Source organism: Callithrix jacchus, chromosome 6 (genome assembly GCF_049354715.1).
Source record: "Callithrix jacchus isolate 240 chromosome 6, calJac240_pri, whole genome shotgun sequence".
In the NCBI taxonomy this organism is placed as follows: Eukaryota; Metazoa; Chordata; class Mammalia; order Primates; family Cebidae; genus Callithrix; species Callithrix jacchus.
The window spans coordinates 57038856-57066189 of record NC_133507.1 but is presented as its reverse complement, the minus strand read 5'-3'; the positions used below and the strand labels follow the sequence as shown (position 1 = coordinate 57066189).

Sequence of the window (27334 nt, the reverse complement as noted above, 5' to 3'; positions counted from 1 at the left end):
TACAGGGATACACTATATCATCTCAGTAATAACAAGTCCAAGTAGGACCGATTCAGCATATACAAGTAAAGAAGTATTAGTTGCTAAAATATTGAAATAACTTTCGTTCTGGTTAGTACAGGTTGAGTATCCCAAATATGAACAACCACCATCTGAAATGCTCCCAAAGTGAAAACTTTTTTAGTGTTTTTGAGTGCCTGCCAACATGACATGCAAAAGAAGCATTCATTGGAGCATTTCGGATTGTGGATTTTTAGATTTGGGATGCTCAGTGGGTATTAATACAAATATTCAAAAATCCAAAAAACAAAACAAAACAAACCCCAAACCCCAAAATGCTTGTGGTCCCAAGCATTTCAGAAAATAATATTCAACCTGTAAATAGCTTTGTCTCAAACCCCCTGAGTTTCCCTGTCTACTTCCCTGCCCACTCTTTGCATAGGAACACCCCTGATCACCAGATATTTCCCCCCAAAACCCAGCAACTAAAGGGGAAAAGCCCTCATGCAACAGGGAGCCCCTGGATTGTAGCTCCAGTGCTATAGCCACCATCTGTGCTTGCTAATTGGTTCCCAAGTGGTACTGGTCCCTGGATATTCTGAAATTCTAAGTGCAGGAATGGAGTAGTAAACAATGTAAACATTTAGGCATATAATTTCATTTCTCTCTGTGTGTATGTATATATATATATATTTATTTTTTATTTTTTGAGATAGAGTCTTGCAGTCGCCCAGGCTGGGGTACAGTGACAGGATCTTGGCTCACTGCAACCTCTGCCTCCCAGGTTCAAGAGATTCTCCTGTCTCAGCCTCCCAAGTAGCTGGGACTACAGGTGCCCACCACCACACCTGGATAATTTTTTTGTATTTTTAGTAGAGACAGGGTTTTGCTATGTTGGCCAGGCTGGTCTTAAACTCCTGACCTCAGGTGACTGCCTGCCTTGGCCTCCTGAGCTGCTTAGATTACAGGCACAAGCCACGGTGCCTGGCTGGTATTTATACTTTTAAAATTGCCTTTGTTGTTCACAGTATCCTATTTCTAAATCTGTTTTTTGTTTGTTTGTTTTTAAAAGAAAAGCCTAAAATCCTCTTCTGGTTTTGCTTTTTGCTTTGTCTTTATTTTCCTGGCCTCTAGAAACCTGGGTAGCTGGTCTGATGTGTCAGGACCCAGGACTCGCTCTCTTGTTGCTCCACCATTAGAGCCTCAATCTCCGATTCAGGGTGGTGGCACCTACATTCCACAGAGCCAAAGGCACATGCATGCCATTTTCTAAGGAAAATTATTGGAAGCAGCAGCGTGAGGCTACGTCATGGGTCCTGTTTAGCAGGATCGTGTTGTATGGCACATCCAGCTAAAGAGGGAGGCTCATTGAGTAGTATTTATTCAGGGTGGCCTTATGCCCAGCTAAAAAGTCTTTTACTATGGGAAAGGGGAAAACCAATATTGGGTGACAGCCAGCACTCTCTGGCAGAGCTACTAAGCCTGTTGTTTCATTTATCTCATTTAGAAAATAAACTGTGACTGTATTAATTTCCTTTTCAAAATATTGAAAAATTTGTATTTCTTAAACTATTGAAATAGTAAAAATGGGTATGGCAACCTACCAGGTGCAAGCTCATTAAGTCTACCTTTTCTGTCCTTGGTTTTTACTTAAAATATTTTATTGAAAAATGACGGAATTTAAAGTCGCTTTTTCCTTTGCAAGTGAACTACTCGGTAACAGCTCTTAAGAAAGGAATCTTATTTTTTGAGTTAACACTGATAATATTTATGCTTGGTACACTTGAAATATAAAAACTTGCTTGGTAACAACATGCTAGAATTTAAAATTAATAAAAGTGATGAATTAATGATAAAACTTTATTCCCATAACAGAAATTTACTAACCATCTTCTATGTGCCAAGTGCTGTGCAAAGGTCAGGGATGGAAATGGTGAGCTCACAATCCAGTGTGTACAGCTTCCTAGACTTGGTTCCTTGAAAGGGAAACTCACTAGAGATTGGACTCCAAATCACAAATGTGATTTGGCAACTGATAAGTCAGGTATCTGGTAATTCAGAAGCACAGGAAATGATCAAATGCCACATTTGACAAGATCTGGCAGCTGCTTTGTGAAACCGAAAGAACAGGGTTGCTTGGAGGCAATGATCAGAACTTGGAGTTTCATTTTTCCTTACTACAGTAGGCAGTGTTTTATTGTGGCCCTTTGAGAGATGTCTTACTGGTATGAATTGCTTGGTCAGGTGAAAAACTTCACCTAAGTTTATTTTACTTTTACTTGTTTTTGAGACAGAGTCTCACTTCGTCACCCAGGCTGGAGTGCAGTGGCGCAATCTCAGCTCACTGCAACCTCCACCTCCCAGGTTCAAGGGATTCTTGTGCCTCAGCCTCTGGAGTAGCTGGGATTACAGGTATACACCAGCATGCCCAGCGAATTTTTGTATTTTTAGTAGAGATGGGGTTTTGCCATGTTGGCCAGGCTGATCTCAAATTCCTGACCTCAAGTGATCTGCCCACCTTGGCCTCCCAAAGTGCTGGGATTAGAGGTGTGAGGGACCACACCTGGCCAAATTTTATTTTCATTTTTTATTTTGTGAGATGGAGTCTCACTCTGTCATCCAGGCTGGAGTGCAGTGGTGCAGTTTCCACCTCCCAGGTTCAAGCTATTCTTGTGCCTTAGCCTCTCAAGTAGCTGAGATTACAGGTGCCCACTACCACACCCAGCTAATTTTTATACTTTTAGTGGAGACAGTGTTTCACCATGTTGGCCAGGCTGGTCTCAAACTCCTAATCTTAAGTGATTCCCTCACCTCAGCCTCCCAAAGTGCTGGGATTACAGGCATAAGCCACCACATCCAGCCCCAATTTTATTTTAAAATGAGCTAGTTATATATTTATTTCTGTACTTCATAAATTTGTGTTGAAGTGGAATTCTTGATCATTTTAAATGCAGGCCAGTTGCTTTTGTGATTTTATGTTATTGGTGCTACTACTGCTGTTGTTTCCTTGAGGTTATTGAAATTCTTATGTTGGGAGATAAGAAGCAAGTGTTGGTGGACCAAGGTCACACCAAAAATAGATCCCAGGGGTAGAACCAGAATTCCAGAATTCTTTTCCTATCTCCTCCTCCATTTTACAGATCTGACCACTTGTATTGGCATTCCATTTAAATAGTTGAAATTGATGGTTGTGATTTCACATTTTTCCCCTAGTACATGGTAAAGACTTTGAGCTGGAGGAGTTGAAAGTTGTGGATGTTAAAAACATGTTCTGCTTTGGATGTTCCTTTTTTGCATGAGCTCCCTTGCTCTTAATCAGAGACACACCCATAGTAAAGTGCACTGAGTCAGGTTAAGAACTAGAACCCTCAGGCTCAAATGTCACACGAGCGTCATATTCACCAGAAATGGGGTTTAGTTCCAGCATGTTCTTTCAAGGAGGCAGGAAAATGGTATCTTGTGAAATTTTGGGAAGGCCAGGATAAAATTGCTAGTCTTGTGTTCCAGTTAAAGGTAGCAGGCATTCTTTCCCTTTAACTTTGCCTTTAGCACAGATCTTAACATACTTAATAGACCTTAATTAAAACTGACCATGCTCTGGTGAAATATATTTTTCTAATGAGTACACTGGAGTGCTTTAGTGATGTCATCAAATCAAGGAGAAAGGAGACTCTGGGTGTAGTGGTTTACAGCAAGATCTGGGAGCCAGGGAGTGCTAGGCACAACTCCTGTTTTGTCAGCAGCTGTGTGATCTAGGGCAAGTTACTTGTCTTCTCAATTTGTGTCCACATTTGTAAAATGGGTGGTGGCAATAGTGTCTCTTATATGATTGTCTCTTATGGTGTCTCATATTATTAGGCAGAGTGTCTAATATGAGAGCATGGGGGATGACAGCTGTTGGTATTATTAGCAATAATAGCTTGTTTGCCTCCTTCAAACCTAGGATATGTTTGTGATTTCTTAGAAGGTTATTAGAAATCAAGTCTTTTGAATGTGATGTTGTAGTTTATAGTCAAAAGAGAGCCTCAGCCTTTTAACCAGCTTTCTGTGTAAACCTGAAAATTCCGGGCTAGATTTGTTCCACTGTGAATTGTAGCTCATACTTGCCCAACTGGATTATCCAGTTAGCATAATTTAAAAATAGGGTTTGGTTTTTTCCTTGGCCAAACACCCTTAAGGTTACAAAAAAAGTAGGACCAGCTTCCTGCCCTTAAGGAGTTGGTAGCCTAGTAAAGTGAAGTTGGGAGAAGTATGTGACCTGGAAAGTGTCCTTTGGGGATGATGAAACTTGAGTAGGGGGTCTTGAAGGCAAATACGTAGGTAAAGTCTGGAGCTGGAGCTTGGTAACTGGTGATGAGACATTGTTTATGGGGTGGGGACAAGGTGGCAGGAAAATGTGAGCAAAGGCATCAAAGCCCTTATGTGCCTGGGAAGTGAGGGGAGTAGGGGCAGCTCCTGGTGGATGGCCGGGGTGTGGCCAGATGGACGAGGAGGGCTCCCAGTTGTGGTGGGAAGAATGCGGCACATTGGGAAGGGCATTGGGCTGGGAGTCCTACCCATGTCAGGGAATGTCTGAGCCTTGGATTTTTATTCTCTAAAATGCAGATACTCGTCCCCCAATTGCTGAGACATTTGAATAAAAGTGTATGTGAAGGGCTTTGTAATTTTAGAAGGCCCTACAAATGTGAGTAGTTTGTTTGCTACTCAGGTTTTTCTGGCCAAGAAAAATATTAGGATGCATGAATAATATCCACCTAAGGTTGCATTCATCCCATTTATTAAATGCCAAGGATATACCAGGTACTGCTCTAGGTGTTATCAGGGGACTAAAGAAGAGTCCCTGTGCCCACGGAGCTAACAGCATTCTAGGGGAGGAAAGATGGGCAGCTGACTTTCATGATCTCAGGTACTGTCGAAGGCTGTGAAGATTATTTCATCAGGTGAATGTAGGTGTGATTTAGAGCTGGTAGCTAGGATGATCAAGGAAGGGCCTCTGTGAGAAGGGCATGGTTGGCTGGGCACGGTGGCTCATGCCTGTAATTCCAGCACTTTGGGAGGCTGAGGTGTGTGGATTGCCTGAGGTCGGGAGTTCGAGGCCAGCCTGATCAACATGGTGAAATCCCATCTCTACTGAAAATACAGTATTACCTGGGCATGATGGCTCATGCCTGTAATCCCAGCTACTTGGGAGGCTGAGGCAGGAGAATCGCTTGAACCCGGGAGGCAGAGGTTGTGGTGAGCTGAGATTGCGCCATTGCACTCCAGCCTGGGTAAAAAGAGTGAAACTCCATCTCAAAAAAAAAGAGAGAGAGAGATAAGGGGATGGTTGAGTTAGCCCTTAGGGATATGAAGGATGCAACCAGCGAAGATCCGAGTCAAGAGGGTTTGGAACCAAAGGAAGCAGTTGTGGTGACTCGGAGATGGAAATGTGAGCCACCACTCCTCGCCAACCATCCTCTTCTCACAGAGACCCTTCCTTGATCATCCTAGCTGTGTTCAAAGGACAGACATGGAGTCAGTGTGGCAGGAGCACACACCTGCGGGGCTGCACCTGGAGAGGCAGATAAAGGGCAGCTCACCATGGGCCTTGTAGAATGTAGCAGGAATTCAAATTTCATTCCATTGGCCATCGGAACCCATTGGAGGGCTGTAAGCAGAGGAGTGATGTGATATGACTTGAGATGTGCAAAGAACAGCAGTTGCTCCATGGAGGACAGACTGGGGTGGAACAAGAGTAGAAACAAACCAGTTAGAATGATACTACAGTGTCCAGGTATGATGTGATGGTGGCTCAGGCCTTTGTTGTAGGAGTTTGCAGGAGCTCAGAGCAGACAGTGAAAGTGGCCACCTTGAGGCAAAACACAAATGAAAGGATTGATAACAAATTTGATTAAAGCTAGCAGTGAGAACACTGCAGAGGAACTACTGAGAAGTGGTCAGAGAGTAATATGTGGAGGTAGAGCCTGTAGACTTTATTGATGCATTGGACGTGGGATGCGAGGGCAAGTGAAGAATCAGTGATGACTCCAGGAAGTTTCTGGCCTGAGCACCTGGGTAGATAGTGTACATTTAGTAAGATAGTGAAGGGGGCTGGGAATAGTGGCTCAAGCCCCTGTAATCCCAGTACTTTGGGAGGCCGAGGCAGGTTGGTCATTTGAGACCAGCCTGGCCCATGTGGTGAAACCCCCTCTCTACTAAAAAAAGATATATATATGTATATATATATATTTTGTACACACACACACACACACAATTAGCTGGATGTGGTGGTGTATTCCTGTAATTCCAGCTACTTGGGAGGCTGAGGAATGAGAATCACTTGAACCCGGGATCACTTGAACCCAGGAGGCAGAGGTTGCAGTAAGCTGAGATTGCATCACTGCACTCCAGCCTGGGGAACAGAGTGAGATTTTGTCTCAAAAGAAAAAAACTTTTAAATAAAGATAGAGAATGAGGCCGGATGCAGCGGCTCCCATCTATAATCCCAGCACTTAGGTAGGCCAAGGTGGGTAGATCAGTTGAGGTAAGGAGTTCAAGACAAGCCTGGCCAACATGGTGAAACTCTGTCTCCACTAAAGATACAAAAATTAGCCTGGCATGGTAGCAGACACCTATAATACCAGCTACTCGGGAGGATGAGGCAGGAGAATAGCTTGAACCTGGGAGGTGGAGGTTACAGTGAGCTGAGATCACACCACTGCACTCCAGCCTGGGTGACAGAAGGAGACTCTGTCTCTGGAAAAAAAAGGTAGAGAAGGCTTCTGGCAAGCCTGGCTGTGGGAGAAGCTGAGTTCTATTTTGAACATATTAAATATGAGATGTTAAGTGGAAATGTTCAGTAGGCAATTGAATATCTGAGTATGGAGTTCAGGAGAGAGGCTGGGGCTGAAAAGAGGTGTTTTGAGAGTCATCAATGCATGAATGGTATTTCCAGCCGCAGGATGAGAGCGTACCTAGAGATGAGGAAAGGGTCTAAGATCTGATGGAAGAGAGGAGCAACCAGCAAGCTCAAAGAGAAATTGGCAAGTATTGACTGACTTGTACATACCTCAGCCCTGCTGTCCTTCTTCCCACTATTTGGTCTAGTTCCCAACTGAATCAAATTAGAGGACCAAAAGTGAACTGGATGGGGGATGTCGCAGAGACTTAGATCTCTCCTTTTAAATCAGAGCAGTGAGCCCACAGTTTAAATCTCTTGATGGCGGGGTGTAGTGGCTCATGCCTATAATCCCAGCACTTTGGGAAGCCGAGGCAGGAGAATTGCTTGAGCTCAGGAATTCAAGACCAGCCTGGACAACATAGCAAAACTCCATCTCTGCAAAAAATACTAAAATTAGCCAGGTGTGGTGGCCTGCGCCTTTAGTCCTAGCTACTAGGGAGATGAGGTGGGAAGATTGCTTGAGCCTGGGAGGTGGAGATTGCTGTGAGCTGTGATCATACCACTGAACTCTAGCCTGGGTGACAGAATGAGAATCTGTCTTTAAAAAAAAGTCTTTTCTCCTGGGGCCAAGATAGGAATGATCATAGTGGATAGTTTGTAACCTTGCAGAATATATAGACAATGGTACATTTTTAGTTAGAGAGGGGAAGAAAAAATTAGAAAGGGCTCTCTGTGCACAGTACCCTCCTAGTGTTAGCATTTGAAGTTCCAGCACTGAAGAGGAGCCCTGGTGTTTATTCTCACTGCTAACTTTAATCAAGTTGGTGGTCAACCCTTACATTTGTGTTTTGCCTCAAGATGGCCGCTTTCACAGTCTGCTCTGAGCTCCTGCAAACTCCTAATAATCCAAGGGACAGAGGGGAGCGGTGGTGTAGTGTTCTGGTGCCTACATTTATTATTCAAAATCTGTTTTTTTGTGAAATCACATGGCACTTAAAGATATGTATATTATCTTCTCTATCATCTTTTCCTCCCTTCATTTTTACTTTGGTAATTTTATCTATTAAGACTGTGAAGAAACTTTACATTTTAGGGATTTCTTGTAAATGTTGTAATGAAATATGGTTTTAGAATTTGATTCAGAAAGAGGTGGAATGTAGTTCATTTTCTTTCTCCTGCTTTTCTCAACCTTCCAATTCTTTACAGGTGGTTCTTTGCTTCAATTATCAGAGGCCTTAAATGCAGGCTGCATAGTTGACCATGTGACCTGTGTGGTTCCCTTTGAAAATTTGTCCCTACTGCTGTAAAATTAGGAACTCAAATGAGATCAAGCTAGGCTTCCTTGAGCTCTTCCAGGGAATAGGGACTGGTAGGAGTCAATGGCAGCAAATCTGTCTAAAGGGATGAGCAGCAACAAAGTAACACAGGAGGCAGGAAAGGACCAGGCTTCATTGATGGAGATGATGCTTGAGCTGAGATGTAGAGGGGATTGGGGGCTGAGCAGGTGCTTTCTGGAGAGTGGGCAGCATTTGCACAGTGTGGAAGTGCAAACAAAAAGCCTGGTGGACCAGCTCCAGATGGTGACCCCATGAATAGGAATAGGGTGATTCTCCTGCATTTTCTTATCTATAAGTAGCCATGTGGAGAATCCAAAAATGGGTTGCCGACTAGTGATTCAAAATCACTAGTGCTGTTAGTTCTGCAAGTGTAAAATGAGAAACAAAAGTTCAAGTCATCTGCCGAGTTGAAGTTTCCTAAGGTTTCTCTCAAAACCCGTATTAATGGGCCCATTTTGATGTTTGTAACCTGGTGAGTTACAGATAAGGGCATTTGCATTGTAACTAAGAGTTGCCTTTTGAAATCTCTCAGCCCTAGCTTCGGTTTCCCAAATGTGGTGTGGGTATTTGGAGTAAACTGCTGTAAGGCTAAGCTGTTAGTAAGCGCTCAATTTTGAGAGCCGTTTCCTTCGCAGCCCTTACAAAATGGATTTTCTGCTGTGGGAGGCAGGAGGAGGCAGGAATCGCTGGAAATTAGAACCACTGTCTCCTCTAATAAGGCTAGTTAAGGTGGGGAGGTGGGCCCAGTCACAGCACAGGGCAGAGCAGTCAGTTAGCCAGGAGCTCAGCAAATGTGTGCTGAATGAAAGAACAGAGGAGTGACAGGTCATGTTCTCAGCCTGGCAGCTGGCATTTCTGTGTCACTTTACTCAAAGATTTGCAAACCAAACTTTTTAAAACAATGGCTACGTTAATTATAATCTAACTCTTACACAATTTTTTTGTTTTTTTTTGAGATGGAGTTTCGCTGTTGTTACCCAGGCTGGAGTGCAAGGGCACGATCTTGGCTCACTGCAACCTCCGCCTCCTGGGTTCAAGCAATTCTCCTGCCTCAGCCTCCCGAGTAGCTGGGACTACAGGCGTGCACCAGCATGCCCAGCTAATTTTTGTGTTTTTAGTAGAGATGGGGTTTCACCTGGTTGACCAGGATGGTCTCGATCTCTTGACCTCATGATCCACCTGCCTCAGCCTCCCAAAGTGCTGGGATTATAAGCGTGAGCCACCGCGCCCAGCCTTACACAATTGTTTTTTAAAAAATCACAGTACAGGGCTGGGTGCAATGGCTCATGTCTGTAATCCCATCACTTTGGGAGGCCAAGGCAGGAGGATTGCTTAAGCTCAGGAGTTCAAGACCAGCGTGGGCAACACTGTAGAACCCTGTCTCCACTAAAAATACAAAAAATTAGCCAGGTGTGGTGGCACTTGCCTGTAGTCCCAGCTAGTCAGGCTGAGGTGGGAGGATTGCTTGAGCCCAAGAGGTGGTTGCTGTGAGCCATGATCATGCACTGCACTCCATCCAGCCTGGGTGACAGAGCGAAACCCTGTCTCAAAAAGAGACTCACAGTACAGATGGAACACAAAGGTGTTTTTGTTTGTTTGCTTTAAAGCATTTGAGCCTTTGAAGGAGCATGTGGCTTGTTGGAATGGGCTGAAGGATGATTGCCTGGAGCCCGTCTGGATGATCCAAGAGACTTTCCTGGGCAGGGCATTGACAGGGATATTCCCTACTTTCTTCTATCTTTAGAGGATGTGCTTTAGAACTGGTTTAAGGTTTCTCAAAGTTTTAAGTCTGCGGTGTTGAAATTAGTAAATTGAACTTTGTCTTTTAATTGTGTAAATTACTTGGCTTGTTCACTACAGATACCCCACTGGCTGTCCTTTAAGTGCTAGGCACTGAGCTGGATGCTAGGTGATGCAACAGTGACCTGGACAGGTGTGGCCCCTCCCCACACAGAGCTGACCTTCTCGGGAGGGGGAAGGACAGTGAGCAAATGATCTCACACACAGTTGTATCATTACTAACTGTGGCCGTTGCTGTTCAGGAAAGGCAAATGAGAAGTTATAAGAGGTGGGACCTCATCTAGTCCGGAAAGCGAGGGAAGGTTTTTAATCAGAGACGTGAAGGGTGAGTAGAAGGATGCCAGGAGGAGAGAAGAAACCCTGCAAAGGTCCTGACCATTAGAGTGCTGGTGGTTGGAGAGTGTGATAGAAGCCCAGTGCTTCAAGGGTAGAGGGTGATGGAGAGGGTTAAGGCAGAACGTGCTCTTCAGAAATACTCAACCCAAAATGCTTGTACTGAAGCCATTGTTAGGAACCGAGTTCTTGGTGTCTAAGCACAACTGAGCGTAAATAAGAGGCTGTTTGGATTTTCTGCTGTGGGAGGCAGGAGGAGGCAGGATGCTACTTGCAAATAAGTCTGTGTTCTGACCCTCCAGACCCGCTGCTGCATTAGGTTAAATGGCAAAGGGGAGTTAGGTTGCAGAGGGAATCAAGGCTGCTCATCAACTGACTTTAAAATCAGGGAAGTATCCTGGATTCTCCAGATGGGCCCTGCAATCCAGGGATTCTTATATCATGGAAGAGGAAGACTTGAGGATGCTCTGCTGCTGGCTGTACAGATGAAAGAGGGAACTATGAGTTAGGGAAAGTTTTTCTGTTGGGCACTAGGCTTAGTGCCTGAGTGATGAAATAATCTGTACAAAAACCCCCGTTACACGAGTTTTCCTATCTAACAAACCTGCATGTGTACCCCTGAACCAAAAATAAAAGTTAAAAAAAAAGCTGGAAAGGGCAGGGAAACAGATCCTCCCTTAGAACCTTCAGGAAGGAATGCAGCCCAGTGATACCTGGGTTGGCCCTGGGCCCTAAGGAACTGTGAGATAATAAGATAAGATGAAAGCTATTATATTAAATGTGTGTTTTAAGCCACTGAGCTTGTGGCCATTCGTTACAGCAGCAATAGAAAACATTCTACCTATGCAATTCAAAGTCTCGTTGCATAGGTGGCTGTTACCACCAAGTCACTTGGCAGTGACGACCTCTGATGCTTGCTTTGCTCCTCACAGAGCTGTGGAGAGTGGCTCTTACTAATCACACCCTCCAGGTAAATATTGCTCAGTAAATACTTATTGAAGACCTGCCACGTGCCAGACCCTGCTCTCAAAGCTTGGGATATTCCTGGGAGAAGCGGCAAGATGTGTGCCCTCAGCAAGTTTCATTCAGATGCCTCTCAGCCCTGCCCCATGCAGAAAGCGAGCACAAGAGTGTTTCACGTCCAGACACCAACCCTGACAGTGGCTGCTGCTAAATAGTTGTGAATAGCAGTGACTTCTCCTTGAAAAATAAGTTCCTTTCTTATCTTAACTACTTGTAGGAAAACATATATATATATATACTGAAATACTTTTCCTTCCAGTTTATTCTGAAATAATTCTTTGGGACTGATCAAATGGGACAAACTGAATACAGTAGTAGTTGCTGAAGCATAGCTCATACTGCTGGATAGAACTTGTGAGGGCAAAGTTCTCAGATGTCTTTAGATCTCAAATCAGTCACCAAAATAAGGAAAATAGTTTTTTCATAACTTAAAGTACACACACACCCACACACATATAGGCTGGAAAGCCTGATACAAGGTGTTAGTCTGATGAATTGATTTTTTTCTAGCTCAAAGGGAGAAGAGCTTACAGAGGCAGAGGCACAGGATTTGGATAAAGGTACAAGCAGGCTTGAATGGCTCCTCTGCTTCTCTTCACCAGGTGGGGAAGGCCTGGGAAGTGGCACCCTTAACTAAAGAGATGGGAGTAAAGACTGAGCAGTCAAGGCAGGCTACCAGGTTTGCTGAGGGCAGCCAGGAAGTGGTAGAGGGTGTGGACATTCCGTGTTAATCACTGGCCCTTAGAGAGCAGGCACTTCCCCTGCAGCCACAGGAGGGATGGTACTTCTGTCATGGAGGGTCAAGCTGCGGGAAAGGAGAGGAGCTCTTACAAGGCCAGTGAGCTTTGACCAGATGAGCTACCCTCAGGTAGCCTAATCATGTGGAGACTGGCTGTGTGGCTTCCCAGGCCCAAATAACTCACCCATGCCTGTGAAACCATACCAGAGTCAGATGCAGCCAAATGCAGCTACACTGTTGAGATTTCAAGCGTGGCGCTATTGAATTCAAGCTGCTGCATCGGTCTGGTTTCTTTGCCAGCTTTCTATCTGAGGCTGGGGTGACCATATCATTTATCTTTTTAACTAGGACACTTTTAATGAAAGGGAGTGGAGTGAATGTTCAGGTTTTAGACAACAGGTATGACCCAGGACTGTCCTGGGGAAAACTGGATATACGGCCAGCCTTGCTAAGGCTAGAAGCATTAACCATTCCACAGGATGGTCTGATGACCAAAAATGGCCCAGTGCAACACAGCCTGTGTGTGGAAGGGCCTCAGCCGCTCAGAAAGAGAGGGATTGTCCCACGTGCCCTTGTTGGCATTCATGTCCACAGCGTAGAGAGCTCTCTGATGTAGGGGTCTAGAATAGGTGTTTTCTTTATACCTCAAATACAAAACAAGATTTAGTTTTTACCCCAGAACTATCACCCTTGTATTTGAATGTTACAAAATTGTTCTCTTATGAGAGCTACCCTTCTGACTACTTTATTTTGGAATGACACAGTTGTCTGTTTTAAACACCTTAGCTAATCTAACAGGATATCAGTCCATTTTAATTGTGGATGCTAATAGAGGTTAACTTTGGTTTTAAATAAAAACGAATTTATTTAATTTAAAGAGTGAGGCAGGCTGGCATGGTGGCTCATGCCTGTAATCTCAGCACTTTGGGAGGTCGAGGCAGGCAGATCACTTGAGGTCAGGAGTTCTAGACCAGCCTGGCCAACGTGGTGAAACCCCATTTCTACTAAAAATACAAAAATTAGCCAGGCACGGTGGCGGGCACCTGCAATCCTAGCTACTCAGGAGGCTGAAGCAGGAGAATTGCTTGAACCCAGGTGGCAGAGGTTGCATGAGCCAAGATCACACCACTGTACTCCAGCCTAGGTAACAGAGCGAGATTGTGTCTCCAAAAAAAAAACGGGGGACAAAGAAATTTAGCTCACATTTAGTACTCATTCCTCAGGATTTAGCATCATAATTGCAAGCAATAGATGTAACAAAATTTAAAACATCCTGGAAATGTTCTAGAAAACTGGGTTAGATATTGCTCTCTGATGAATTAATTTCAGAGAAACAGAGTTTGATTAAAATTGTTTGATGAAATACAAATAAAACTATAAATGAATGTTTAGTATGTATAACTTTAAATGTTTGTATAAATATAAGTGATCAAATGTCAGCTGACTTTCATCTGCATTCATAAAAGCTTAAATATACATGTTAACAAAAAAAAATGTTTGGAATGTTTTTCTCCATTATACTCATTTATTTAGGCATATACAGTATGTGAGGAGTGGTGGGTGATAAGAGAGAGGTTGTAGTAACAGCTGGGGGAAAGGCATCCCCCTTCCAACTGTGGGAAACTAGGCTGGGAGAAAAATCTGATTCCTGCAAGAAATGATTGTACTTTGACTTATGGTTCCAGATGGCAAACTGGGTATGAGTTTGCTTCCAAGCTCCTCAAGGTTTCCTAATAGTTGAGAGATTACGAAGAGGCAGAAAGCAGATGGGATCTGGGCTTAGGACTTAGCAGGGAAAGAAGCCAAGTCTAGAGTTACTCTTGTGCCCTTCCCCTGCCCCCCAACCAGGAGTAGTAATCAGGGAAAGCAGGGACTAGGATAGAGGAGTGGGTCTGGAAGTGAAGGATGATACAGGGGACCACGGAGACCAGGTGATTCCATCATTCCCTACCCCTGTGTGGAATATGGGCTGCTGGAATTGAACACCTTGGCTGTGGGGAAAATACCAAACCCATAGAACTTTTGAGGGGCCGGGTATCGGGGAATGTTGACATGTACATGTTTTACAAAGCTTAAATTGATCACAATGCACAAAAACAAATATATATATATTGAAACAGTGTCACTCTGGCACCAAGACTGGAGTGCAATGATGCGGTCTCAGCTCCTGAAGCCTCCATCTCTAGGGTGCAAGCAATTCTCATGTCTCAGCCTTCTGAATAGCTGGGATTACAGGTGTGAATTTGTACTTTAAGTACTGCCCCCAGCTAAGAATGAATATAGAGTTAGATAAGGCCAAGTCATGACACTAAAAACAAAAAAACAAACCCCCAAAACTAGGGTTTCTAGTGTGAATGCTGGAACCCTAAGTATTAAGCTCTCCTAAATCTGGCATTTGAAGAGTGGTTTGCAGTCTGGCAACCAGCTGCCTGTCCACTCAGCCTAAAGGGAATCAGCAGCCCCACCCAGGACTCCCTTTCAGAATTCCTGCTCACGGTGAGAGCCAGCCAGAAACAAACCTTTTTATGCAACATCAGAACAAAAGAGAACAGGGATTGTCAGGCATGTGATGAGAGCTAGCAGCATAAAAGGCAATGGCTGAAGTAAACAAAAACTACAAGAAACAGGTAATCCAGGAACACAAAGAACTGTGTAGGAAAACTTCTAGGCAAAATACTTAGAATTTTGGGAACATGTTAAACCCACAAAATAAGATTAGGATCTGTTACGTAAAAGGCACAATCAGAACAAAGAGCTCTTGAAGACTACAAATGTGACTGCTGAAATGAACAATTTCAGTATAAATACCAGAAAATATAGTTGAAAAATCTCAGAACCACAGAGGAGGAGGGAAAATGAGAGAAAGGGTAGCTTAACCCAGGAGGTTCACCACCTGACTGGTTAACAGAGGTTCCGGAAAGAAGACAGAAAATGTAAGGAATGAAATGATCCACACACAATAAGAGAAGTGTTCAGGAAATTCATGTCCTGAGTCTGCGGAGGGAAAGAGGTTCACCATCATGCGTTCAGAATGCCTTGGGTAAAGTGGAGAATGTAAAAGTCATTCTTGGTGATGGCTCATGCACTTTAGGAGGCTGAAGCAGCTGGATCCCTTGAGGCCAGGAGTTCAAGACCAGCCTGACCAACATGGCAAAACCCCATCTTTAATAAAAATGCAAAAATGAGCCAGGCATGGTGGTGCATGCTGGTAGTTCAGCTACTAGGGTGGCTGAGGCACGATTAAGCGCTTGAACCCAGGAGGCAGAGGTTGCAGTGAGCCAAGATCATGCCACTGCACTCCAGCCTGGACAACAGAGGGAGACTGTCTAAAAAAAAAAAAAAAAAAGTTACCCTTTAGGGAATCGGACTAACACCAGTATTTCCATTGGCAACACTGGATACTAGGATTAATTACAGCAGTGCCATCAAGGTTCTGAAGAAAATGTTTTTCAACTGGGAGTTCTATACCGAAACCATCCATCAAGGGTGAGAGCACCATAAAGACATTTTTATACATGTAGGGACTCAGTTTACCTGTCATATGCCGTTAGGACAGTATTTAAGAAAGTAATTCAAACAAGGGGAAACATGAGATCCCATATCAAAGCCAGTCACCGCACTATAGCTGTGAAGGATTTTTCTAGCATGATCCTGTGTAGCAGGCCTCGCAGAGCATCAGGTCTGTGTTGCAGCTGCAGGTTCCAGGGGCTCTGAGAAGGGAATGTGAGGAAAGATGAGTTCCTGATTTAATGCAGGGTATGCTTGCAGCTTAGAGAAGACTGAGGCTTGGATAAAGGTGAACAATGTAAGAAAAAGGAAAGGCAATGAGCAATGCCAAGGAAAGCAAGAGTCATGGCCCAGATGTGAAATACTACGAAGCGATTGATAGACCTTAAGAACAGCCAGCCAGTTTTCTTTGAGGCCAAGGGCTTCTGATACTGCTACCAGATAGAAAAAGAAAAATCCAAATACAGTTTGGGTCAGCACTAAATAATATTTATTTGGCTATGTAAAAGAATAGATGACTGAATTGGGGTTAAAAGGCACAATGGAAGTGCTAATAGGTCTTGTGAGTGTAAAGGTGTAGCTGGCAGATGGCCGGACATGGAGCAACCAAGAGGAAGAATCCAAGTGCCGGTAGCTTTGTCTCACCAACTAGGGAATCAACATTTTGTCAAAAGTTGAAGGGAAAATAGAGGTTTAAATATATAAAACTCAGAGTAGCAAACAGAGGTGCTAAATCTAGTTATTAAACATTGGATGGGAAATGGCAAGCAGTTTGTTCCTTCCCTTTTCATATTATGGGGCCAACAGTTATTGCCTAAGGCTGATGAATCAATTAATACATATGTAATCAGAATTATGGGGAAGTAAATTCAGAATGAAAAGTAAGAGGTTTGTGCAGGGTGTGGGGCTTGGGATGAGTTTGGAATCTGTTGCTTTCTACCATTAAGTTCTTTAATTTTAATTTCCTATCCTTTGTACTTGTTACTTTAACAAAAATTAAATATTGAGTTTGAAAATGGGTTAAATGTAGAGGTGTCACAACTGCCCTAGCAATGCTGCTTTCCAACTCTTTAGGTCTTAATTTGGACAAACTAAGAAGGCTGTGTTTTAAATTAAGCAACAATGGCGTTCTTGTTCTAATGGTACGGTATTGGTATTTCATGTTTCCTGGGCCCAGCTTGCAGAGCTAGGGGCAAAATCTTTAATCCTTGAGGAAATGAATTATTGCCAAAGACAGTGGGGCAAAGCTGTTATTGTCCTTAGAGTTTTAAAAGTGTCCCAGTGTTTAGAACTTTTGATTTGAAGTATTTATGCAAAAGTATACCAGCTCTCTTTGGGGGAGAACTTGAATATGTGAAAGGAGGGCGTAGCTTACTTGAAGAATCTTGAAATAACCTTGTGTTCATAGCATGATAGTGAGTCCTGAGTCGTTGTGCCCAGAACTCTGATTAGACTCCGAAGACTTGAATTTATATCATTAGACTTTTATATTGCATTTTAGTATTTCAGTGTTTGTTACTTTTAACGATGATATATTGTGGTTTTGAGTTTTGTCTTGTCTTTTAAATGTGGGTTTCTGATATGTTGAAATCCCAAGGCAGTTTTTATTTCAGTGCAGCTTTAAAATTCAGTGGAGGTCATTGTCCACTGGCCAGTTTTGAAATGATCTTAGTTCATACCCAGATTCTTGCCCTTTGTTTAGTTTATTTTGCCTTGACCTGATGTGGGAACAGACCTCTTAGGCTCTGCTCTGTTAATTTCCACCACTTCCCTACAAAGGTTCTAACTCATATCCCTTGGTTCCTTCACTCTGAAAGTCGAGTTGTTACCATAGCTCTTACTCCCTTCATGCATACTGGGCCGGTCAGTGATGAGTGCTGTCACTGCCCTTCTCCTAGGACTTGCTGTGAGCATCCTAGTGGTGCCCAGAGAGTACCTGGTTTTCATACTGAACCATCTGGGTGGCCTGGGCCGTTTTCTGACATTTAAGGGCCTTGGAGGGAAAGGGAAGAAAACTAGAATTTGAGCATAAACTGGATTTTGGTGTGGGCTGAGTGTCTTCCTAGGTGTACACTGTCCCTCCTGGACCTGTACCCACTCTGCCAGCTCAGGAGCCAACCATGTCCTGAACAGCTTAGACCAGCACCCAGACCCGAAATGACTTAGATTAGGAAGTAGTTGGGTTGTTCTGTGCTGTCATTGTTGGACACAACTCTATTCACCTTATTTATTGTTCCTGCTCAGCTTAGGCTCAGCTATGACCTCAGCTATGAGGCTGTGACCTCCTGCCTTACGGCTGGTTCCAGGCAGAATTAAGAGCCTTTGCTTGTTTCCTGAACTGGGGAGGGCAGCTTTACCTTGAGGATGAAGGTGCCTCCAGTTGCTCAGTGTGGTTGGGGTTACTGTGTTCTCTTGTCAAGGTGCAGCTTTATTTTACCTTTTAATGATGGGTTCTGTCACCTTAGTGGGTCCCAGGGGATGGGGTGCAGCTGGAGTAGGGGCGCCCTCTGCTGCTCAGTGTCCACTCTTCCTCCTGTGGCCGCCCAGGGGATTTGCGAGGGGCGGTGGGACACCTTTGCCTCCTCCATCCCCTGTGGGGCCACCCGAGGTGGAGGAAGGATGGTGCCAGGACCACGTGCAGGCAGAGACCACCCAGAGGCAGTGCAACAGCTAACGTTATTTTCTGTGGGTTTCTCTCGTGTGCAGCTCTCTTCTCGAATCTGTTATTCTTTTCCCCCAAACCACCCTGCTGCCTCTATCCTTCTGCGTGGTCTGCTGTCGTCTGAGCAGCCACCACATGTAAGACACGAGGGCCTCTTCTGCAAGAGCTTTGTGTTGACATTTTTGAACTTTTGTCACCACAGCCCCTGTAACCAGCCAACAAGTTCGAGTTAAATGCCTATTCTTTGTCCCACATATATTAATTAGCTCCTGAGAGTGGAGAACAAGTGCCAGATAGAGGAGGTACCAAGGAGAAGAGAGGCTGGGGGAAGCCAACCCACTCTGAGGGACTGGGCGTGAAAATGGGACAACCTCCACAGCTTTTTAAACCACAGGACACCCAAAAGCAGCTGTACCCTACAGGGCATGGCAGGCTGCAGAAGCCCAGGGCTAAGACAGTCTCTGGCCCTTCGTCCATTAGCGCTGCTGATCAGGCTGCCGACCCTCCATCCCATCTTGTCACCCCACCCACTCCCTCTTCTCCATTTCTTCTTGCTCTTTCTCTTGCAGCCTTTGCCTGTGCTGTGTTCCTTACCTGGCCACCTCCAGCCCTGCTGTCATCTCTTAGTGACGCCCTCCCTTCCTCTCCAGCAGGTGCTGGCGCCCACAGTGCTCTGTTCCCTCCTCTCACTGCTTCTAGCTCCCTGTGGATCAGGGGTCCCCAGGCCAGAGATTGAGGAGTGGAGGCAATTCCTTAGTTAACCTAGGAGGCTCTTGATGAGTGTTTGTTGAATGAATACATGAATGAATGGGAGAATGGGGTAAACAGGAAATAAGCCCTGTACCTGCTTTAGATAACTTAGTAGCCACTTTGGGTGTGGGTGAGAAGAGGAAGTGGTTAGAGAAGACACAAGTTATGACATTGACACTCCCGTGCTGCTTTTTCTAGGCTTCTCTGCAGGTGGCTACCGTTACAGGAAATCTCTTCCCCAGTCTTCACTCCACCCAACTGCAATAATGGTTTGATTCTTCCTTGCCTCTACTTGTCTGTATTGTCTTAATTTTATCAGCATTCAGAACAGTTTTGGTTGTGATGTTTTATTTGTGTAAGTTTTGCCCTTTCAGCTAGGTTGTAAACTTGAAATCCTGGGTTTTGCTTCCTAAGCAGCATTGAAAGGAATGGAGACAACATTGCACCAAGATAATCTTTGTTGTGGCTGCTCCTCAGGGCCTCTGTTTCTTTTTCTATAAAACTGGAGGGCTGAACTCTCTCTCAGGGGTTTCCAGTGTGCAAGTCCTGGGGTTCTGTGCCTCTGGTCCTGGCACCCCACTTATCCCTTCCAGTGCCCACCCCGTGACTCCACCTCTGACTTCGGCCAAGCACAGTAATAGAACATGTTCACCTCACAGTCTAGGCCAGGTCACCTTCCAGGTACTTGTTTATTGGCATTCCTGGGATCCAGGGACATCACTGGAATAGGTGTGGGGCAGACCTGTGGGGACCTCTGTGGCTCCCAGCCTTGCTTCTGTCCTCTGTTGAGAAGGTTCAGGCACCAAGGACATTGCTCCGGTTCCTAATTTAAGTCTGTGTGTTAGTTCTGTACCTTGGTATGTGCTGTTTTGTTTCTTCAAATGTATGGGGGTTTGGAGGTGGAGGCTGTGACTGTCCAGGAAGCTGGGAGGAAGGACAGTGCTGGGGCCGTGTGTTCCGCCCTGAGCTGCCCCTCCTTCTCTATCTGGTCATCGTCTGGCCCCTTCCCTGCTTTCGAGGTACACTTTCCTCCTGCTGCATGGTATTGGATTAAAAAATCTGTTGAATCCTTTATTGGACTGATTCCTTTATTGGGACCCAATAGGCATGAAGGTAATAGAGACTATTCGGTTTGTATTTTCATTTGTTTTGCTTTTGCCTCGGAGATTTGTGGGTTTCTTGATGGCCAGGAGTGACTTTGTTTTCTGTTTAAGAGTGTTGTTTGTGTAGGTTTGTGTTCCTAGTCCTTTTCCTCAGCTCCAGCCTTGTTTCCAAAACTCCGAGCTGCTGGTTCTCTCTGTCCAGTCAGGTGTGTGTTTTTTGTCTTTGTTTCCTGTCCTAGTTGTTCCGTGAGTCAGCCAGACCCCAAAGTTTGTAAACTTGATGGTGAATAAAGGTGTTAGCAAAAGGGACCTAGCAAGAAGGTTGTTGGATCTCTAAAGAGCCTGTGCAGCTGTGAGATGGTGAACTTTCAAGGACTGTGGCTTTGGATCAGGGGCTTCCTTAGACGAGAGAAGAACACTGGGTTGGGGAGAAGAAGGAATATTACAGTGCCTAGTATGTAAGTGGAACTACACCAGTTGTCCCTGAATCCTTTGTGGGAGCCTGATTGGATGAGAGAGGACGAACACTTTCAATGTGTTAAAAGTGCAAGGAAGGAAGAACTGACTTGGAAAAACAAACATCAAGAAATACACCTCAAATATATCTGCCTTTTTTTTTTTTTTGAGATAGTCTCGCTTTGTCGCCCTGGCTGGAGTGCAGTGGTGCGATCTCACCTCACTGCGACCTCTGCCTCCTGGGTTCAAGGCAGGATTCTCCTGCCTCATCCTCTCTAGTAGCTGAGATTACAGGCACTTGCCACCATGCCCTGCTAAGTTTTTGTATTTTTAGTAGAGACAGTGTTTCACCATGTTAGCCAGGATGGTCTCGATCCCCTGACCTCATGATCCACCTGCCCCAGCCTCCCGAAGTGCTAGGATTGCAGCCGTGAGCCACTACACCCCGCATATATCTGCTTTTTATTTGTTCATTCTACTCTAATAAAACTGGAGGGAAAAAAAAAAGAATTGGAAAGAGGCCAAAGCTGTAAGAGAATAATTCAGTTGAGTTGTATCTTACTTAAGGTTAGGTTCTAAATCAGTATATAAACTGAAAATCTAAGAGCTAGTGAGAAATACCCTTGAAAACTACCTCGGGAAGGCACAGTGTTAAGAACTGACATATTGCTGCTTATTACGTTTAGTGTGGCCATTTTTTCCTTCCACTGTTGCAAGTCTTTGGTTTTTTCTCTTGAGTTTCCTGTGATATCCCTGGCATCATAGGGATTTAGGGGTTGTGTTTTATGAAGAGGGTGTCTTTTAGACACCAGATCACACTAGGCCAGAAATGCTGATACTATGAGAGACAGGCATATTTTCCTCGTTTCACTATCCCTCCTTTTGCTTCCCCTGTGCAGTTGTGTTTGTGCATTTTATGTGAACCAGACATAGGACTCTACCTTTGTTCTCACTCACTGCCTAAGCTGTCGAAGTATTTATTAGTGGACTCCTAGACAAAGAATAATCGCACTGTATCCTGGTTCTGACTGATTTAAATGTTAAATATATATTAAATTCAGATCTCCAAATTGTTTCGTCAACAGGTTGCTCGTGGGGGCCCCGCGGGCAGAAGCGCTTCCGCAGCAGAGAGCCAACAGAACGGGAGGCCTGTACAGCTGCGACATTACCGCCCGGGGGCCATGCACGCGGATCGAATTCGACAACGATGGTCTGTTTCTTTCCCTCACTCCATGTTCACTCAGGCAGCTTGCCTGTTTCCATGAGGAAGAAGAGTGGGGACAAACATGTATTCTTGTGGAGAGGACCTCTTTTAATTGCATCAGCCTTGACTGTTTTGTTTTTTGCCCTGAAAATATTTACTTTACTTTCTAAATCACACTGGGATGCAGCGTGTTTTGCGGCTCCGCCAGACGCTGGTTTCTAAACCGATATGGTGTAGGGATGTTGCCACCTAGTGATGTGTTGAGGTTCTGCAGGAGGTTGTGGAAAAACTGATTTCCTAACAATGAAGAAAGAGAATGAATATGCATCTTGTATTCAGCAGCCAAAAGTTCTCATGTGCTGTTAAAATATTTGGGAGAAAGACAGTTTTAACTATCAGACCCCTTTGGAATGCGAGCTGACTAATATGAATAAAATTTTCCCAACCGTCTCAGATAGGGATTTGTTTTTTTAAGGACTCTGGTTAGGTAGAAGATAGCAGGATGTGGGCATGTTGACATCTGGTGTACCTGGCTTTCTGTAGGATGAGCAGAGCAGTTAGTGTACTGAGAAGCTCTAACCAAACCCCATTTGATATGCTTGGTCTAAGTAGATCTGCAGATTCACATTTACGTTCTTTTGCTTCTTCATCTTTTACAAATAACATTTGTTGGCCGGGCACAGTGGCTTGCACCTGTAATCCCAGCACTTTGGGAGGCTAAGTTGGGTGGATTATTTGAGGTCAGGAGTTCAAGACCAGCCTGGTCAACATGGTAGAACCCCGTCTCTACTAAAAATAAAAAAATTGGCCGGGAGTGGTGGTGCATGCCTGTAGTCCCAGCTACTCAGGAGGCTGAGGCAGGAGAATTGTTTGAACCTGGGAGGCAGAGGCTGCAGTGAGCCAAAATCATGTCACTGTACCCCACCCAGCCTGGGTGACAGAGCAAGATACCTCAAAAAAAAAAAAAAAAAAAAGAGAAAAGAAATAACATTTTTAAAATTAGAAAATAGTATGTATTAATTTTAAGAAACTATTAAAATACACAGACCTATGAAGAATAAAAAAATCCACTGGCAATCTCATTATCTAGACTTCTTTTTTAACATTTTGCCATTTTCCCTTGTGTCTAAAGTGGTTTACTTTCATGTTTTTATAATGATTCAAGATTAAAACTTGTGTCTGTATTGCTACTCATTGAGGAATGCAAAAATTTGGATACAGGTCACACAGTGGGTTGAAATCGATACTATATGAGCACACGGTGATGTTTGTGGTCTCCTTCTCTCTAACAATAACTCTCCTGTTTGGCATTGATACATTGTCAGCTACAAGATCCTAAAGTAAATCTGAGTCTTTATCTCACATCTCCAGAAAAGAAAAGAACATTTAATGCTGTTATGTAAAAAAATATTGGGGAGTATATAGAGAAGTACCCTTTTTTTTTGGTTAGTTTGGATGGTAGTTGGCCTTTTGAATACTGGATTTTACATTGTTGCCTTAAGGGACGTATTTTGGAGGGCTCCCTTAGTCTTAGAGTTTGACATACCTTCTGCATTCAGGACCCTGAGTATCGAGAGAGGGCAAAGGGTATTGTTGGACAAAATAGGCAACTACATAGAGCTAAGCATTTTATGTTTCAGATTTTATGACAGATTCTTACCAAAAACCACTTCACTGTTTCCTTGAGATGACAAGTAATTTTTCTGGATTGAGTAACTGAATTTACCGGGTAGCTAGACTCAGAGTCAAGGCCATTTGGAAACAGTTGCTTGTATTTTTGTTCAGCGATGGTTTCTAGCATGTGCAGTCACTTGGAAGGCTAACTGTGCTCCTTTCTACAGCTGATCCCACGTCGGAAAGCAAGGAAGATCAGTGGATGGGGGTCACCGTCCAGAGCCAAGGTCCAGGGGGCAAGGTTGTGGTAAGTATAAAGACGCATGTTTACCCTACACTGTTGGACTGCTATTTACGTGCCAGCACCAGGCTTATAGCAGGGGACAAAGCAGGGAGCGAACTTACTGCTTTAAAGTGGGAATGGATATCAAGAAGAAATTGGGCTGGCTAGGCGCCGTTGCTCACGCCTGTAATCCCAGCACTTTAAGAGACTGAGGCGGGCAGATCACCTGAGGTCAGGAGTTCGAGACCAGTCCCACCAATATGATGAAACCCCATCTCTACTAAAGATACAAAAATTAGCCAGGCGTGGTGGCATGCACCTGTAATCCCAGCTACTCAGGAGGCTGACACAGAAGAATTGCTTCAACCCCAGGAGGTGAAGGTTGCAGTGAGCTGAGATCACACCATCGTACTCTAGCCTGGGCAACAAGAGCAAAACTCCAACTCAAAAAAACAAAAAAGAAGAAGAAATCAAAGCCTTATTTCTCCTGTGATTCCTGACACACTCTGAAACAATCATACAACCTGCTTATCTGTAGAACTTTCAGATTTAAATAACTATTAAAGAACCTTTACTGAATATTCCTAAAATTCTAGATGGCATTAAAAAAGCAAAACAAAACTAGACATCATTTCTGTCATTGAAACTTTATACCTTTATAGATAAGTTATTTAAAAATATGAGCATGGTCTTGGAAAGTAATAACCAGGTAGTTTCAAAATCTTGTTATTTATTCTGAGTGTTTTCAAATAGAAGGGATAGCAACAAAAAGGATTTGTTAGGTGGATTGGGCTAGATGGTCTTGGCAATGCATTCCTGGTTGGAATATGATGATCCTTTTGTCTCCTTCAAAATCTGCTTGCTGTAATGAAATTTACATAGGATTTTGAGGAAAAAAAATTAGTGAACATTGAGTTTTGACATTTAAGGAATGACATTTATGGAAAATTGATTTGGTATTATATTTTTAGCCTGTGTTTACATGAAGGGTAGCCATTCGTACCCTGTAGAAATTATAGAGATTATTTTTATCTCTTCTTGTAATTCTGCCTTTTAAAAATAAGCATATTTTGAGAAGTAATCTCAGAGCTCAGGGTGTAAGTTAGGACTGATTACAAGGAAGTAGTGTGGGGAAAAGGAAATGTCTGTTTTAGCTGTGTATGTTTGATCCCTCTGATTTCTCCTCTAGAACATAATTACCCACTTTCACACTGATGTGAAGGTTTATACAGCCACTAAAAGCCAATTAGAATTAAGAAAATGAAATAAGGTGTTTCTCTTTGTTTATATGACAGGTGAATTTACAAATAAATTGCCTTTTGATACAGATAGTCATTCAATATTTGGATTGAATGAGTGAGAATAAGACACACTCTAGTTTCTGTATGTCTTGATAATGGGCTCCTTAGTGCCACTTTGGGGACTATTTGCTGGTTTGGGATCCAGTCCCAAGATGAGGACATGTTTAATTATACTCTTTAGAATTAGCCTCTCTAGTGACAATTTTATCCATATGTAAATTTTTTAAAAATAAGGCTTATAGACAAGAATGGGCTACTTTCTTCCATCTGTTTGCAGACATGTGCTCACCGATATGAAAAAAGGCAGCATGTTAATACAAAGCAGGAATCCCGAGACATCTTTGGGCGGTGTTATGTCCTGAGCCAGAATCTCAGGATTGAAGACGATATGGATGGGGGAGATTGGAGCTTTTGTGATGGGCGACTGAGAGGCCATGAGAAATTTGGCTCTTGCCAGCAAGGTGTAGCCGCTACTTTTACTAAAGACTTTCATTACATTGTATTTGGAGCCCCGGGTACTTATAACTGGAAAGGTATGACCTTTGTATTTATAGAAATAGAGATCAAAATGTCTACATAATTTCTGTAATATGATTTATTACCATGATTTAGTACATTTTGAGCTAAAATGTGTTAGAAAACATTTGTATATTGTAAAAGTTGGGTTGGATGTTAAAAATCTCTAAATTATGTGATTTTTAAAAGCCAATAACAGTGGAATATATATTTTAGCTTTGACATTCTTTTCTCCTCTACCAATACTTTACTTTAATACTGGTAGTTAACTTTTTTTAGTAGGAAAATAATAATTAACATTAGTAGTTTTTACTGTTTTATATTTGTCTGGCTCCTGAAGCTAGAAGTGTTAATTTTAAGTTAGTGATCTGAAAACTTCAGAGGTTTAAGTAATGGTATATACAAACAACAGCATGTCAACACGGACATTAATAACAGTGTGTTAATATGGACATTTCTCTCTGTATATGTTATTCTCAAAGGCCATAATTTGATAATAATTCAGTAAAGTTAGGGCAGATTACAAATTTGGGAATTTTTTGAGGTATGATTTCAGATATGTGAGGAAAAGTTGTTTAATTATTGTGATGTGAGTAACTGAAGACATGGAGAGGTAAAGAGGAAAATGGCCCACATATTTTGACTGTGTGAACCTGGTCAGTTCCTGCTAAACAGTTTAACTTCTCTGAAGAAACTAAGCATGTATAGAAGGTGCTGTATCATGAAAGTTGATTAACCTAACTCTCATCCATGATGAATAGGACTGCATTTGATTTGGAAATAAGCCATTTTTGAGAAATTTATTAATATAAGTCATATAACACTTTCACTCATCAGGGAAAACTTAGGAAAATGTTCCATTTTCCATTCAAAAATCTGTTTTAATTCTTGTTAGAAATGGTTCTTGAACACCTTTCTCTGTGTGCAATCTTCAAGGGTAGTTTCCCTTTGCCCTCCACCTCCACCCCAACAGAAGCTTCATGTATAGTATTTCCCAGGTTGTTCTGACCGAATTGGAATAACATGTTGAATTTAGAATCGTTTTATTTTAGCACGAATTGATGCCACATATAGTAAAACAACAAAACATCCACCAATTATATATATTTTAATTCATGGAAAATAATGGCTTAGCTGCTTTGTAAACCCTGACCTAAAATATTGCCATTTAAAGCCATATAGAGATTTAGGCTTACTATGTGAAACCGTATCTTTTAAATTATTAATTGTAAGAAATTTTTTTTTTTTTTTTTAGATGGAGTTTCTCTTGTTGCCCAGGCTGGAGTGCAATGGTGTGATTTTGGCTTATTGCAACCTCCGCCTCCTGAGTTCAACTGATTCTCCTGTCTCAGCCTTCCAAGTAGCTGGGATTACAGGTGCTTGCCACCACACCCAGCTAATTTTTTTGTATTTTTACTACAGATGAGGTTTCACCATGTTGGCCAGGCTATCTGGAAGTCTTGACCTCAGGTGATCCACCCACTTTGGCCTCCCAAAATGGTGGGATTATAGGTATGAGCCACTGTACCCGGCCAAGATTTTTAAAAAGATGAAATCTTGGTTAAAGTGATCTAAAGAAAAGATCAGTATGTCTCACTTTTACACTACAGAAAAGGAGATAAATTGAGGTGGGATTACAAAGAGTGCAAAATATCATACATATCAAGTTCATGTCATTTAAAAATTAGTTCTCTGTAGATTTTGTTAACTAAGCAAACCTTCCATTTTTCATCTAGTTTCATGGCTTTATAAAGATAGTTCATGAAAATGCATGGGGCATTTTTTAATGACTTGAATTTCTTTCCCATAAAAATTTACAGAAACAT

The 27334-nt window shown here is 43.1% G+C and overlaps 1 protein-coding gene across 8 annotated transcripts in view; it reads left to right on the top strand.

The window, feature by feature from the left end:
* ITGA6 (integrin subunit alpha 6) overlaps nt 1-27334 on the top strand; it is an 80757-nt gene that overhangs the window by 18134 nt on the left and 35289 nt on the right. For all 8 annotated transcript variants that reach the window (XM_078327390.1, XM_078327391.1, XM_078327389.1 and 5 more), the window contains exons 2-4: nt 21676-21800; nt 23636-23715; nt 25270-25525. In XM_078327390.1, coding sequence (XP_078183516.1) covers nt 21676-21800; nt 23636-23715; nt 25270-25525 — 461 coding nt within the window. The remainder of the gene's footprint in view (nt 1-21675; nt 21801-23635; nt 23716-25269; nt 25526-27334) is intronic.